Genomic DNA, 15878 nt, shown 5'->3' with positions numbered 1-15878 from the left:
AACCCAGATAAGTGTGAGGTGGTTCATTTTGTTAGGTCAAATATGATGGCAGAATATAGCATTAATGGGTAAGACTCTTGGCAGTGTGGAGTATCAGAGGGATCTTGGGGTCCGAGTCCATAGGACACTCAAAGCTGCTATGCAGGTTGACTCTGTGGTTAAGAAGGCATACGGTGTATTGGCCTTCATCAACTGTGGGATTGAGTTTCAGAGCCGAGAGGTAATGTTGCACCTGGTCAGACCCCACTTGGAGTACTGTGCTCAGTTCTGGTCGCCTCACTACAGGAAGGACATGGAAACCATAGAAATTTGGATGCTGCCTGGATTGGGGAGCATGCCTTATGAGAACAGATTGAGTGAACTCGGCCTTTTCTCCTTAGAGTGACGGAGGATGAGAGGTGACTTGTTAGAGGTGTGCAAGATGATGAGAGGCATTGATCACGTGAGTAGCCAGAGGCTTTTTCCCAGGGCTGAAATGGTTAGCATGAGAGGGCATAGTTTTAAGGTGCTGGGGAGTAGGTACAGAGGAGATGACAGGGGTAAGTTTTTTTATGCAGAGAGTGGTGAGTGTGTGGAATGGGCTGCCGGTGGTGGTGGTGGAGGCAGAAACGATAGGGTCTTTTAAGAGACTCCTGGATGGGTACATGAAGCTTAGAAAAATAGAGGATAATGGGTAAAGCCTAGGTAGTTCTAAGACAGGGACGTATTTGGCACAGCTTTGTGGGCTAAAGGGCCTGTATTGTGCTGTATGTCTTCTACAGGCAGCCGCAATACAAGTAATCCCAATAGAACCCATTTTTAAAAACTGTCAAGCACCCAGTGTGCTAAATAAAGAATAAGTCGTGCAAACAATAAAAGGTAAGCAAATGACATTCAGAACTGAAGTTCACAAAAGTTAGTTCACTGCTGTAGCTGGGCCAGGAGCCCTTCAGTTGCAGGCCAGGCCACAGCCTCTGTTCAGTGCAGAGACGGGTAAACCTTGCCAAGCACCGAGCCGAACATTGGCGCATCTCTTGCCTCCAGCCCCAGTGCCCTGACCTTTTCACTCTGGCCCGGCACTTAAATCAGCCAAATCTTGCCTCATTACTCGCTCTTGGACCCAGGCCCTGCTGTTTCAATATGCTCTCAGGCCCAGGCCCAGGCCCCACCAGCTCAAAACTGCCTTGCCTCGCCTTGGAACTGGCACTTCAAATCATCTACAAGTTCGCTTCAGCAATGCCCAAGTATTGGCTCGTTCCTTCCTCTTGGGCCTAGGCCCCGCTGTCTCGATTCGCCCCGTACATGCCACATCACGACCGTCCTACACCTTTGAGGTGTGAGTTCACACCAAAAGAATGCCAGGTTTTTTTCAGGTAGTTCAAAACCTCTCTCCAAAAGGGAAATTACAGGCCCTTGATTGCAGTGATCATTTACCAGAAAAACTGGCAATTAATAAACTAGTCAGTAGTTTTGTTTGCTGCCAGTGAGGCGTCACTGTGTTTCACCAGCACCATCCTAAACTGAACTCAGCACAGAGAATGCTGAAAAACTCAGCTGGTGAGGCAGCATCTGCGGGAAGAGAAATTGACTTAATTCCAAAGCTCTTGATATGTTCAGTCTGTTTCCCCTCCATGGGTGCTGCCTGACCTGCTGAGTATTCTCGGTTTTATTTCAAGTTGGAGCATCTGCATTTTTTAATTTTTTTATTGAATTATGCAGAGAACAGTACCAAATGTTTAGATGACAGTGTGTGGTTTAAGACATTTAGAGAACATATTTTGTGCTAGAAGCATGGTCAGTGTTGAATTATTGGTATAAGCCTACCATAGATATACATCAAACAATATAACAATAATAATAGTAAGTACCTTATTGATCCTGAGTGGGAAATTATTTCAATACAGCAGCAACATTTAAAAACACACAAGTATCGACGTAAATTTTGTTGAATCTGGACCAACAACTTAAATCACGAATGCTTGTTGGCCCCCTTTGTACCAACATTCCCCTCAGACCATCACTCCAACCAACATAACACTGAAATCGGGGATTTCCCGTGGGCCAAATGATTGATCCTTCTCCCTGCTCCTGACATGTGGGTCTCCCTTGTGATAGTTAGTCTCCAGAGTTCTTGCTGCTCTGCATTCATCACCCACCAATCTTATTCGCTTTCCTCATCTGTTCAAAATGTGTGTTTTGATTTCATTGGTTTCGGCCTGTCAGGGTAACCGGTCTCAGCTTTTCATTGGCTCTGGTCCAAGGCAGCAACGCATTATTGCCCTTCTTGCAGGAAACGACTTGTACTTCATGCCTCTTTCCTTGTCCTCCCGGAATCAGACCAGTTCGAGCCAGTTTAGCCAAATCCGCCAATTGCTCGGCTCAAGTTACTCCAGACTGACTGCTGTAAACCTGCAAGCTTTATCAACCAAAGAACATCTCTCAAACAGCTTCTTATTTGGAATTGGTCCCTAAATTGTCAGATTATCTATAGGGGCCTCATTGTGTCCTCCATAAATTGCTTTGATCCAGCTATTCCTGAGTAAAAACCAGTTCACAAAATGGAGGATACAGAACGTTTTCGCAAAATGGCAACCTGCATCCCTTCCACTACATGGCAACACCAAAGACAAAGCAACGCACGCACACACACACACACACACACACACACACACACACACACACACACGCACACACGCACAAACACACACGCACGCACACACACACGCACAAACACACACACGCACAAACACACGCACACACGCACAAACACACACACACACACACTCACATACACTCACACATTCACATACATACACGCACACACGCACAAACACACATACACACACACACGCACGCACACACACACGCACACACACACACACACACACACTCACACACACACACACACACACTCACACACACACACACACTCACACACACACACACACACACACACACTCACACACACACACACACACACACACACACACACACACACACACACACACACCACCATAGTGGTTAGCACGACACTTTACAGTACCGGCGGCCTGGATTCAATTCCCGCTGCTGCCCGTAAGGAGTTTGAACGTTCTCCCTGTGATCGCATGGGTTTCCTCCCACAGTCCAAAGACGTAGCAGTTGGTAGGGTGATAGGTCATTGTAAATCGTCCCACGATTAGGCTAGGTTTAAACCGGGGGATTGTTGGGCGGTGCAGCTAAAGGGCCAGAAGGGCCTTTTCCACGCTGTGTCTCAATAAAAAAAACAAAATGCCGGAGGAACTCGGCAGGTCATAAACACTCGAAAGTCTGCAGATGCTGGAAATCCAAAACAACACAAAATCCAAAGACATCTGATTTGTCTATTTCCGCTGTCCTTACCTCATTCCTGTTAGATGTTTTCTTCCATAGTTTAATCCCTTCATGGCCAACGGTGAGATGGTCGGTGCAATTGCGGAGCGAGTCTGACTGGTGGCAAGATGCTTTAAGGGCTCCCTCTGTGCTGAGAGAATTCTTCTCAGGGACTACCCTGGGACTGAGCATGACCTGCTTCCTCTGCATGACCCTGGGACTGAGCACGACCCTGGGACTGAGCATGACCTGCTTCCTCTGCATGACCCTGGGACTGAGCATGACCCTGGGACTGAGCATGACCCTGGGACTGAGCATGACCTGCTTCCTCTGCATGACCCTGGGACTGAGCATGACCTGCTTCCTCTGCATGACCCTGGGACTGAGCATGACCTGCTTCCTCTGCATGACCCTGGGACTGAGCACAACCCTGGGACTGAGCATGACCCTGGGACTGAGCACGACCCTGGGACTGAGCACGACCTGCTTCCTCTGCACGACCCTGGGACTGAGCACGACCCTGGGACTGAGCATGACCCTGGGACTGAGCATGACCTGCTTCCTCTGCATGACCCTGGGACTGAGCACGACCCTGGGACTGAGCATGACCTGCTTCCTCTGCATGACCCTGGGACTGAGCACGACCCTGGGACTGAGCATGACCTGCTTCCTCTGCATGACCCTGGGACTGAGCACGACCTGCTTCCTCTGCATGACCCTGGGACTGAGCATGACCTGCTTCCTCTGCATGACCCTGGGACTGAGCACAACCCTGGGACTGAGCATGACCTGCTTCCTCTGCATGACCCTGGGACTGAGCATGACCTGCTTCCTCTGCATGACCCTGGGACTGAGCACGACCCTGGGACTGAGCATGACCCTGGGACTGAGCACGACCCTGGGACTGAGCATGACCTGCTTCCTCTGCATGACCCTGGGACTGAGCATGACCTGCTTCCTCTGCATGACCCTGGGACTGAGCATGACCTGCTTCCTCTGCATGACCCTGGGACTGAGCACAACCCTGGGACTGAGCATGACCTGCTTCTCTGCATGACCCTGGGACTGAGCACAACCCTGGGACTGAGCACGACCCTGGGACTGAGCACGACCTGCTTCCTCTGCATGACCCTGGGACTGAGCATGACCCTGGGACTGAGCATGACCCTGGGACTGAGCATGACCCTGGGACTGAGCACGACCCTGGGACTGAGCATGACCCTGGGACTGAGCACGACCCTGGGACTGAGCATGACCCTGGGACTGAGCACGACCTGCTTCCTCTGCATGACTGAGCATGACCTGCTTCCTCTGCATGACCCTGGGACTGAGCACAACCCTGGGACTGAGCATGACCCTGGGACTGAGCACGACCCTGGGACTGAGCATGACCTGCTTCCTCTGCATGACCCTGGGACTGAGCACGACCCTGGGACTGAGCACGACCCTGGGACTGAGCATGACCCTGGGACTGAGCACAACCCTGGGACTGAGCATGACCTGCTTCCTCTGCATGACCCTGGGACTGAGCATGACCTGCTTCCTCTGCATGACCCTGGGACTGAGCACGACCCTGGGACTGAGCATGACCTGCTTCCTCTGCATGACCCTGGGACTGAGCACGACCCTGGGACTGAGCATGACCTGCTTCCTCTGCATGACCCTGGGACTGAGCATGACCTGCTTCCTCTGCATGACCCTGGGACTGAGCATGACCTGCTTCCTCTGCACGACCCTGGGACTGAGCATGACCCTGGGACTGAGCATGACCTGCTTCCTCTGCATGACCCTGGGACTGAGCATGACCTGCTTCCTCTGCATGACCCTGGGACTGAGCACGACCCTGGGACTGAGCACAACCCTGGGACTGAGCATGACCTGCTTCCTCTGCATGACCCTGGGACTGAGCACGACCCTGGGACTGAGCATGACCCTGGGACTGAGCACGACCCTGGGACTGAGCATGACCTGCTTCCTCTGCATGACCCTGGGACTGAGCACGACCTGCTTCCTCTGCATGACCCTGGGACTGAGCACGACCCTGGGACTGAGCATGACCTGCTTCCTCTGCATGACCCTGGGACTGAGCACGACCTGCTTCCTCTGCATGACCCTGGGACTGAGCACGACCCTGGGACTGAGCACGACCCTGGGACTGAGCACGACCTGCTTCCTCTGCATGACCCTGGGACTGAGCACGACCCTGGGACTGAGCACGACCCTGGGACTGAGCACGACCTGCTTCCTCTTCATGACCCTGGGACTGAGCATGACCTGCTTCCTCTGTACAGTTTCGGCCACCGACCTGCAGGAAAGGTATCGATCAGATTGAAAGAGTACAGAGAAAATGTACAAGGATATTGTCAGGACTTCAGTTATAGGGGAAGGTTGAATAGATTAGGCCTTTAGTCCTGAATGAGGGGAGATGTGATAGAGGTATACAAAATTACGAGGGGTATAGAATGCAAGCAGGCTTTTTCCACTGACTTTGGATGAGACTACGACTGGAGGTCATGTGTTAAGGGTGAAAGGTGAAACCTTGGAGGAGAACCTGAAGGGGAACTTCTTCATTCCGAGGGTGGAACGAGCTGCCAGTGGACGTGGGTTTGCCTGCGACACTTAAGAGAAGTGCTTGGACGGGAGAGGTTTGGAAGTCTGTGGTCCGGGGGTGGGGCGGTGGGACTCGGCAGGACAGCAGCTCAGCACGGGCTAGAAGTGCTCGGCGATTCACTGCTCAGTGGGATCTGAGGCGGCAGAGGAGGCCAGCGTGGGACCAGAGGTGAGCTAATGCACGGTTTGTGGCTTTGCTGCTGGCGACAGCAACGTTGCAGGGAATTAAGGTTAACGGGGAAAAGGCAGGTAGGTGGAGATGAGTCCATGGTCAGATCAGCCATGATCTCGTTGAATGGCGGAGCAGGCTCGACGGGCCAGATGGCCGACTCCTGCTCCTGTTTCTTATGTTCTTATCTCTACCACCTGTTCTACGTAACAGGTTTAGAGCGCAGCACAGGTTTAATATCTTTTGCTCTGTTGACATTTTGGGCAATGTTTAAGTGCAGCACAAGGAGGATCAAAGAGATTAAAGGTAAGCTCTATTCGTCACAAGTACATCGTGTCAATGACCAACACTGTCTGAGGCTGTGCTGGGGGGGGGTGGGGGTTGGGCAGGCCGCTGGTGTCGCCATGCTTCACCTGCCAACGTACTAACCTACTGCCCGCTACGCCGCTGGCATTTAGGGCAGCGACAGATGTCCTCCATCTCTGGTGGCACCCAGGGCCTCCCCCCCCCCCCCCCCCGACCTGCACCGCTGTCAGCGGGGTGAGCTCCGGCCCGAGATTCAGGAGCTCGCAGACATGGGAAGATTCTTCACCGCGCTCTCCGTAACAGTTTTGTTTGACCCGTCAGGGCTGTTAACCCCGAGCCTGGAGGACCGGTGGACCGGTCTTAGTCTGGCCTCTACCCTTTGACCTGTTGGCATGGGTGACCCTACCAACAGCGCAAAGCCCTGACTCCGGCCAACGTAGCTCTCCGGGTCACAGAGGCACGCGAGCCTCCGAGCCCAATGACAAGGTTGCGGTCCTCTCGGAGGAGTGCTGACATTGCAGACCCACAAGTTATTTACTCTAACCTGTATGTCTTGGAGGAAACCAGAGCGCCAGTGGAAACCCGCACGGTCATGGGGAGAGCGCACAAACTCCTTACGGGCAGTAGCGGGAATCGCTCCCAGGCACAGGCCCCACCAGCTCAACATTATCTTAAAGTTGGTGCTGTAAATCGTTATGCTACAAAACCGTGCTGCCCCCAGGCCATGCTGCATTTCTTTACTTCGCTGGTCTAGTGCAGAGTTAATATATTTTATATTTGACATTTTCAGCATTTTTTATGGTGGATGCTGGTACAAGAGTGTAAACAACTGCAAAAGTAACTGAGAAAGGGAATCAAGGCAGAAGTTTAACCGCTGCATTCATCCAATGGGTAATAACAAGCAAATGGGCACACTTTTGAAATTATACGTTAGCGCAGTCATGTTACACGGATGGAGTCATGCAGCCGAACTGCTGTAGTGTCTATCGCAGGGGATAAAGTTCTGTCTTGTATTTATCCTCTTGGAAATGATCAAATACTCTCCTTTGAAAGGACCATGATCGTCTCTCTCTGTTTGCAGTTGACTTCATCGCGGGATTTGATTCCTACGGGTACCAAGCCCCTCAGAAGACCTCTCATTTACAGCTGCAGCCTCTGTACACGTAAGTGCTTCACTCAGTGAGAAAGAACCCCACACCCCCCCCCCCCTTCATTTGTTTAAGTCTGGTGCGGACCCTCTGGGGGAATGTTGTCCAGGATAATAATCCCTTTTTTTTTATCTTTAATGCCTGTCTGGGAGAAATGTCTTTAATTTTATCGCTCCCTCTGCTGTGAAGGCAGTTGTTAATTGGTATTCTTAGGGGAACGAGGAAAGCTCAGAGCCAGGGGGAGCTGTGGATATTTTAAGTACAAGAGTAGTGTTTGTAAGTATTCTGCTAACATCTCCATGGTTGATTAGAACAGTACCACTAAGGAACTGGATCCACGCGTTCAAATTTTCTTATCTAAGTACAGGTATGTCACCACATACAACCCTGAGAACCACTCTCCTGCGGGCGTAGTCAGCAAACCTGTGGAATAGTAACTATAACAGGATCACTGAAAGGTCGGGCAGAGTGCGGAAGGCAGCAAATGCAGATATAAGTCAATAGCAATAAATAACGAGACCATAAGAAAAAGATTCCTTAAAGTGAGATCATCGGTTGTGGCAACAACACACAAAACGCTGGAAGAGCTCAGCAGGTCAGGCAGCGCCTCTGGAAACAAACATACAGTCAACACTTCTGGCCCGAGACCCTTCGGCAGGGTTGACTGTACTTTTTCCCACAGATGCTGCCTGGCCTGCCGAGTTCCTCCAGCATTTTGTGTGTGTTGCTGGGATTTCCAGCATCTGCCGATTTTCTCTTGTTTGCCCTTGGCTGCGGGAACCCTGGGAAACAGATACCCCTGGTCTACTCTATCGATGTCTCTCATAAGCTTAGAAGCCTCTATCAGATCTCCCCTTGGCCTCCACTGCTCCAGAGAAAGCAACCCAAGTTTATCCAGCCTCTCGTGCCCTCTAAACCAGGCAGCGTCCAGGTAAACCTCTTCCACACCCTCTCCAAAGCCTCAACAACCTTCCTATAGTGGGGCGACCAGAACTGTACGCAATATTCCAGATGCGGCCTAACCAGAGTTTTATTAAGTTGCAGCCTAACCTCTTGACTTTTGAACTCAATGCCTTGACTAATAAAGGCGAGCATTCCATGAGTTTTTTTAACCACCCAAGCGATCACTTTCAAGGAGCTGTGAACTTGGACCACAGGTTCACTCTACTGTCATGATGAAGCCACACTCAGGTTGGAGGAACAGCACCTTACATTCCGTCTGGGTAGCCTCCAACCTGATGGTGTGAAAATTGATTTCTTGAACTTCCAGTAATGCCTCCCCCCTTCACCATTCCCCATCCCCTTTTCCCTCTCTCACCTTACCTGCCCATCACCTCCCTCTGGTGCTCCTTCCGCCCCCCCCCCCTTTCTTCCATGGTCTTCTGCCCTCTCCTATCAGGTTCCCCCTTCTCCAGCCCTTTATCTCTTTTCACCTGTCAGCTGCCCAGCTCTTTACTTCACCCTCCCCATCTCCCAGTTTCACCCATCAGCTGCCACCTTGTGCTTCCTCCACCTCTTCTCCACCCCCACCTTCTCAGTCTGACCTCCCCGCTTCCTTTCCCGTCCTGAGGAAGGGTGTCAGCCTGAAAGGTCGACTGTTCACTCCTCTCCATAGATGCTGCCTGGCCGGCGTTTTCTGCGTGTTGCCCATGATCTCTCTCCTCAGCAAGGTTAAGGATCTTGTCCTTAACAATGTTCTGTCTCCTTACATTTTCCCTACCATGGATAGTTTAAGGGAATTGGACAAAGAGCTGGTAGCGGGATGAGTGTAACAAATCTATGATTAAAGACTGTAAGACATAGGAGCAGAATTAGGCCATCCGGCCCATCGAGTCTGCTGCACCGTTCAATCATGGCTGATCCTTTGTTCTTTCTCCTCGTGAACCCCAGTTCCCGGCCTTCTCCCCATAACCTTTGATGCCATGTCCAATCAATCCCTGCCTGTCCAATCAATGCCGACCTGGCCGAAGTTGATAGGTTCTTGAGTGGACATGGCATTAAAGGAGAGAAGGCCGGGGAATGGGGTCGAGGAGAGGAGAAAGAAAGGATCGGCCATGATTGAATGGCGGAGCAGACGCGACCTTTGTGTGGAATCAGATAAATCCCAATCCGGTGATCTCTGGATTAAAGTCACAATGCAACTTTCAGGACTTAAAGCAAACTGTGGGTAAAACCTCAGTGAGTCAGGGCACACCAGTGGAGGGAAATGGACAGTCAGCACTTGGGGCTGTGACACTTCATCAGTCGATGTGAAGGCTCTGGAACCCGACTGTCAAGTCCATTTCCCTCCACAGATGCTGTCTGACCTGCTGAGTTCTTCCTGCATTTTGTTCTTTCAAAGTTCAAAGTAAATTTATTATCTAAGTACGTATTTGCAACCCTGAGATTCATTTTCTTGAGGGAATACCCAAAAAATCTATAGAATATCTACAGAATATATAAAAGACCACACCAACTAGGGCATTCAATCAGTGTGCGGAAGACAATAAACTGTGCAAATCTAAAACAAAACGAGTAATAGCAATAAATAAATAAGCAATAAATATCGTGATCATGAGCTGAAGAGTCCTTGAAAGTGAGTCCATAGGTTGAGGGAACAGTTCCCTGAAGAGGCGAGTGAAGTTGAGTGAAGTTATCCCCTTTGGCTCAAGAGCCTGATGGTTGAGGGGTAGTAACTGTCCCTGAACCTGGTGATGAGGGTTCTGAGGCTCCTGTATCTTCTTCCTGATGGCAACAGTGAGAAGAGAACGTGACCTGGGTGGTGGGGGTCCCTGATGATGGACTCTGCTGGCCTGCGACCATGCTTCATGTGCTCAGTGGAGGGAAGAGCTTTTTCCGTGATGGACTGGGCTGTCTCTGCTACCTGCTGTTGGATTTTCCATCCAGTTTCCAGCCTCAGTAATTTCTTGTTGTCACTGTTTAAGGCTTTGTTTTGCAAGTGTTCCCTCATATTTGTCCTCGTCCCTCAACATGAGAAGAGGCTGAGGGAGTGTAAGGGCTCACACTAAGGGGGCACTGAGCCGAAGATGGAGGAGCACTAACTTTCAGAACTAACATTAGGGGACTGACCTCCCTCAGAACCTATCAAATCTGCTGAATTACTGAGGTCTTATTGTCCTTGAACGAAGGGTGACAACCTCCCTCACACCCACCCTCCACCCCAACTCACAGAAACATAGAAAACCTGCAGCACAATACAGGCCCTTCAGCCCACAATGCTGTGCTGAACATGTACTGACTTTAGAAATTACCTAGGGTTACCCATAGCCCTCTAATTTTCTAAGCTTCATGTATCCATCCAGGAGTCTCTTAAAAGACCTGATCGTTTCTGCCTCTACCACCGCTGCCAGCAGCCCATTTCACTCACTCACCACTCTCTACGTAAAAAACTTACCTCAGACATCTCCTCTGTACCTATTTCCTAACACCTTAAAACTGTGCCCCCTCATGTTCGGCCCTGGGAAAAAGCCTCTGACTATCCACACGATCAATGCCTCTCATCATCTTGTACACCTCTATCAGGTCACCTCTCATCCTCCGTCGCTCCAAGCAGAAAAGGCTGAGTTCACTCAACCTATTCTCATAAGGCATGCTCCCCAATCCAGGCAACATCCTTGTAAATCTCCGCTGCACCCTTTCTATGGTTTCCACATCCTTCCTGTAGTGAGGCGACCAGAACTGAGACTCCAAGTGGGGTCTGACCAGGGTCCTATATAGCTGCAACATTACCTCATGGCTCTTGAACTCAATCCCACGGATGATGAAGGCCAATGCACTGTACGCCTTCTTAACCACAGAGTCAACCTTCACAGCAGCTTTGAGCGCCCTTGAGTGTATGTAGATTGGTAGGTTAACTGGCCACTGTAAATTACATCTATTGTGTAGAAATGGGGAGGGAATTAATAGAATTATTATCATAGTCGAAGAACACCACAGCACAGAGTCAGACCTTTTGGCCTACCTAGTCAATGCCAACCTCCCTAGACCCATCGACCTGCACCCAGCGGAGACTCCTCAATACCCTTCCCATCCATGTACCTGATCAAATTTCTCTTAACTTTTGAAAGCGAACCCAAATCCACCACTTCCGTTAGCAGGTCATTCCACACTCTCACCGCCCTCTCAGTGAAGATGTTCTCCCCTCACGTTCCCCTTTAATAGTTTACCCTTCACCCTTAATCGAAAACCTCTCGTTCTATACTCCTCCATTTGCAGTGGCCTGCTTCCATTTACCCTACCTACTCCCTTCATAGTTTTGTTTACCTCTTTCAAATCTCCAGTCAGTCTTCTACGCTCTAGGGAATAAAGACCTTACCCGGCAACCTAGGACCTCAAGTCTTGCACCCATCCTTGTAACTCCCTCAGTCCCATATTCTCCCACCCGGCTGTATCCTCCCCTCCTAACACAGGCCCCGCGTCCAACTTGTTCCGCCCGCAAGAGGCACGAGGGACTGAAGGGCATGTGTCTGTTTAAAAGCTCCTCTCTTCTCCCGGCCTGTCTCCCCTCAGCTCTCCCTGTCCTGGTGTGATGCCACAACAAATTACTGTGCTTCATAAAGAAATTAGTTTAGCCTGCCCGCTAGACGCTTTAGTATGAGATGCTGAAGAGGTCTGGTTTGAAACGGAATCCCCAGGGCTGTAGGCCGGCTGAATAAGGCCTTGATCTAGAGATGGCTGTCACTTATTTAAGTCTATAAGGGTGCTGAGGGCCAGCCATGACTGCTCCTTCCGAGACTCGCTAAATTCGGTCCCAGCAGATCGATGCAGGCGAGGCAAGCAGCTGGCAGCATCCAGGGCAGAATGTGTTACTCCGATTCTCCAAAGCAGTCAGCTGAGGCTGGGTGGTGGGTGAGGAGAGAGAGAGGGAGAGAAGGAGAGAGAGAGGGGGGGGAGAGTGGAAGGGAGGGTTTGGGGGAGAGAGAGAATGAGGGAGGGAGGGTTTGGGGGAGAGAGAGAATGAGGGAGAGAGGGAGGGAGAGAGGAGGGAGGGAGACAGAGAGAGGGGGAGAGAAGGAGAGAGGGAGGGAGAGAGGGAGGGAGAGAGGAGGGAGAGAAAGAGAGGGAGGAAGGTTTTGGGAGAGAGGAGGGAGAGAGAGAGAGAGAGAGAGAGAGAGAGAGAGAGAGAGAGAGAGAGAGAGAGATGAGAGAAGAGAGGAGCATTTAAAGGCCTCCCCCCGAGTGTGAGGGAAGTCATCGTGCTTAGTTTAAAGATGATAACAATTGTTAATTTCAAAAATGAATTTTAATGATGACTATAAGACATAGGAGCAGAATATAGGCCATTTGTCCTATGACTAACTTGTATTCCCTCTTCGCCCCCTTCCCCTGCTCTCTCCCCATAACCTTTGGTGCCCTTACTGATCACGAAACTATCAAGCTGCGCTTTAAATATGCCCAGTGATTTGGCCTGCACGACCATCTATGGCAGTGAATTCCCACAGATTCCCCACCCTCTGGCTCAAGAAATTCCTCCTCACCTCTGTTCTGAAGGGACGTCCTTGAATTCCGAGGCTGTGCCCTCTGGTCCTAGACACTCCCTCTATTGGAAATGCCCTCTCCACGTCTACTCTATCTAGTTCTTTCAATGTTCGGTAGGTTTCAATGAAATTTCCCCCGAGCCCCACCCCGCTTTCTTCTAAACTCCAGTTAGTACAAGCTCAGAGCCTCCTCTAATGCTCCTCAAATGTTAAACCTTTTGGTCCCAGGATAATAAAATACATATACAACAAGAAAACCCTTTTTGCATTCTTTGTGTCGTTTGATAAATATATTCGGTCGTGTTAAAACTTTCTTTAAAATGACGGCATCATGCGCCCCCCCCCCCCCCCGGGGCAATACAACCATCTGGTGTTTGCGGGGCTTCTCACCCAACTCAGTCCCTCCATGTCCATAAGACCATAAGACATAGGAGCAGAATTAGGCCATCTGGCCCATCGAGTCTGCTCTGCCGTTCAATCATGGCTGATCCTTTTTCTCTATCTCCTCCTCAATCCCAGTTTCCAACCTTCTCCCCGTAACCTTTGATGCCATGTCCAATCAGGAACCTATCAACCTTTGCCTTAAATACACCCAATGACCTGGCCTCCACAGCTGCCCAGGGCAACATGTTCCACAAATTCACCACCCTTTGGCTAAAGAAATTTCTCCGCATCTCTGTTTTGAAAGGGCGCCCCTCTACCCCGAGGCTGTGTCCTCTTGTCCTAGACTCTCCCACCATGGGAAACATCCTTTCCACATCTACTCTGTCTAGGCCTTTCAACAGCCAAAAGGTTTCAACAAGAATCCACCCCCCCCCCCCCCTCCCCTCATCCTTCTGAATTTCAGCGAGTACTGACCCGGAGCCACATGATAACCATGTCGGTAGTACGCGAAGCTCAGACCGCGGTGTGCGCCTGCGATCCTCGGCACGCGCTGCTGCCAGTCGGTAGCTCTTTCACCAAGGTGACGACCTGTCAGTGGCATTTGATGTCCTTCTGGGTGTATTTCCCTTAGAACAGCCGGTGATCAGAGAATATAGAACAGAGAGCAGTACAGCCCAGGAACAGGCCCTTCAGCCCACACTGTTGTGCTGTACCAGCTACAAAGCAAATCAAAATCACCCAAGCACTCATTCCTTCTACCCACACCCATGTCCCTATCCCTCCATCTTCTCACATCCGTGTGCCTATCCAAACATCTCTTAAAAGCCTCCGATGTATTTGCCTCCACCACCAGGCCAGGCCACACATTCCAGGCATCCTCCACTTTCCCCCCACCCCCCTTGAACCTACTCCTCTCACCGTCAATGCATGCCCTCTGGTGTTAGACGTTTCAGCCCTGGGAAACAGATACTCCCTGTCCGCTCTATCTGTGCCTCTCGTGATCTTGTAAACCACCATCAGATCTCCCCTCAGCCTCTGCCGCTCCGGAGAAAACAACCCAAGTTTGTCCAGCCTCTCGTGATAGCACATGCCCTCTAAACCAGGCAGAATCCTGGTAAACCTCTTCTGCATCCTCTCCAAAGCCTCAACCATCCTTCCTATAGCGGTGCGACCAGAACTGTGTGCAGTACTCCAGATGTGGCCTAACCGGAGTTTTACAAAGTTGCAACGTAACCTCCTGACTTTTGAACTCAAACATTACCTAAGGCTGAGACATTACAAGCAGTCAATTGTCCCTCTTGTATCTGTTCCTCCCACCACCTGGGCTATTAGCAGCACTGCTAACTGCCAGAGTGGAGATTAGGGTTAAGGCACATTAAAATGTAAACACCTCGTATGTTTTTATTCAATATACAACTTCATTTTAGTGATTTTCCTCCAACCCTTCAGGCTGTGGATTTCCAATTGTACCTGGTTGAGTAATTAATTTGTCACCAACTCTTTGCCAAACACCTTCAACCCGTGTCCTCCAGTTCTCAAACTCATGAAATTATGTGGAGTGTAATATATGTTAATTCAAGTTTAGGTTAACTTACATTTGACCTCATCTTGTTACGTGCCCTGCTGCTGCTGCAGAAAGCTCATTTCCACAGTATTTATGCCCTGTGTATGTACGCCTGTAAAAGCAATAAACTTGAATTTGAGTCACAAAATGAGACATACACACACACACACCAGTCTCTCCCACACGCTGTCTCTGTCTCTCTTCCTCACACACACAGTCTCTGTCACTCTTTCTCCCAGACACACTCTCACACACAGTCTGTCTGTCTCTTCCATACACACAGTCTCTGTTTCTCTCACACACACACGCACACACTCACGCACACACACACACTCACACACGCACACACACAGACACACACACTCACACACACACACATACACACACACTCACACACAGCCTCCACGTAAAGCATTTAGCATCAGTGATATGTGACAAGATCCCATGGCAGTTTCTCCCTATCCACTCGGTTTAAATCCCTTATCTTCCTGAACTCCTCGCTGCTCTCAGTAAATCTGCTCTTATCTTTCTCTGTTTGAAGGAAAGCAATCCCTTCACTCTCGATCAGGGAAAAACTAACTCCTAGTTTTAACCCTTTGAAATCAAAGTAGGCTTTTGTCACTGAGGATTTGTATGAAATTTCACCAAAATCAAAATAAGGATCAGGTTTAATATCACCGGCATGTGTCGTGAAATCTGTTGCCCTTGCAATAGCAGTTCAATACAATACACAATAATAATAGAGGAAATAAGTGTATTACAGAAGTGTGTCTGTGTGTGTGAGTGTGTATCTGTGTGTGTGTCTGTGTGTGTGTGTGAGTGTGTGTGTGTGTCTGTGTGTGTGTGAGTGTGTGCGTCTGTGTGTGTGTGAGTGTGTGTGTGTGTGTGTG

The 15878-nt window shown here is 50.1% G+C and overlaps 1 protein-coding gene across 7 annotated transcripts in view; it reads left to right on the top strand.

The window, feature by feature from the left end:
• nkain1 (sodium/potassium transporting ATPase interacting 1) overlaps window positions 1–15878 on the top strand; it is an 860191-nt gene that overhangs the window by 816967 nt on the left and 27346 nt on the right. For all 7 annotated transcript variants that reach the window (XM_059949383.1, XM_059949380.1, XM_059949382.1 and 4 more), the window contains one exon: window positions 7497–7578. In XM_059949383.1, coding sequence (XP_059805366.1) covers window positions 7497–7578 — 82 coding nt within the window. The remainder of the gene's footprint in view (window positions 1–7496; window positions 7579–15878) is intronic.

Source organism: Hypanus sabinus, chromosome 24 (genome assembly GCF_030144855.1).
Source record: "Hypanus sabinus isolate sHypSab1 chromosome 24, sHypSab1.hap1, whole genome shotgun sequence".
NCBI classification, from domain to species: domain Eukaryota; kingdom Metazoa; phylum Chordata; class Chondrichthyes; order Myliobatiformes; family Dasyatidae; genus Hypanus; species Hypanus sabinus.
Note: the sequence above shows the minus strand (reverse complement) of the source record. Positions and strands in the feature narration are given on the sequence as shown.